At 53.2% G+C, this 778-nt stretch overlaps 1 protein-coding gene across 1 annotated transcript; it reads right to left on the bottom strand.

Moving 5' to 3' along the window:
• Positions 1 to 3: 3 nt before the first annotated feature.
• On the bottom strand, positions 4 to 770 carry LOC111787061 (NDR1/HIN1-like protein 10; the record flags this gene model as incomplete). The annotated part of the gene is given in 1 exon segment (XM_023667214.1): positions 4 to 770. A coding segment is annotated over 1 exon segment (669 nt). The 5' UTR covers positions 734 to 770.
• Positions 771 to 778: the final 8 nt, after the last annotated feature.

Genomic DNA, 778 nt, shown 5'->3' with positions numbered 1-778 from the left:
TAGAGTTGACTCAGTCAAAACAATCGCCAAAAGTTGACCGAGTCAAAAAACCGGAGGTGGCCAATCAGAAATCGAAATTGCAGCGAGTGGCCTGAAAGAAAGTAAAAGAGGTGGCACTTGATTCCAATGGAACCTTCAATTCGCAGTTGACCTTTGGCTTCAACTTCCCAATCCTAACGGCGCCCAATTTCAACCTCAACCGTGGACGGAACTTGACGTCGATGTTGAACACGCCGGCGAGTTTCTCGGCGTTGAACTCTGTCAGCTCCTGGGCGCCGAGGAGGACGAGCTGCTGGCCGTTGAATTGAGGGGTTACGACGGTGGTGGTCTTGTGGCCTTGGTAGAAGGGCGGCAGCCATTGGGTGTTAAGCCTCTGGTCCTTGTAAAAGGGGGAGGCTTCGATGGCGTCGTAGTACACTCCAATTCGCTTGTTGGGGTTTCTAATGGTGAGGTTTAAAGCGAGATTGTAATGGAGCTGGTTGCCGGTGAAGTTGAATTGGGTGAGTTCGGCGCTGGTGACGTCGAACCTGAGCTTATTGGGACGGAATACGAGCCATAATATCAACACCGCTATGCCAACCACCACCACTATGCCAATGATGAGCTTGATAATGGTGCTGAGGAGGCAGCAGGCGCAGCCTCGGCCGTGGCCGTGGCGGTGGTAGGTCTTTGTGGGTGGAGGGACGGAGGGGCCGTAGAAGGCGCCGTTCAAATGGGGTTGTTTGTCAGCCATGTGGCGGAGAGAGAAGGGTGAGTATTTGGTGTGAAGAGAGAATTG

Source organism: Cucurbita pepo, unplaced genomic scaffold, assembly GCF_002806865.2.
Source record: "Cucurbita pepo subsp. pepo cultivar mu-cu-16 unplaced genomic scaffold, ASM280686v2 Cp4.1_scaffold004679, whole genome shotgun sequence".
NCBI lineage: Eukaryota > Viridiplantae > Streptophyta > Magnoliopsida > Cucurbitales > Cucurbitaceae > Cucurbita > Cucurbita pepo.
Note: the sequence above shows the minus strand (reverse complement) of the source record. Positions and strands in the feature narration are given on the sequence as shown.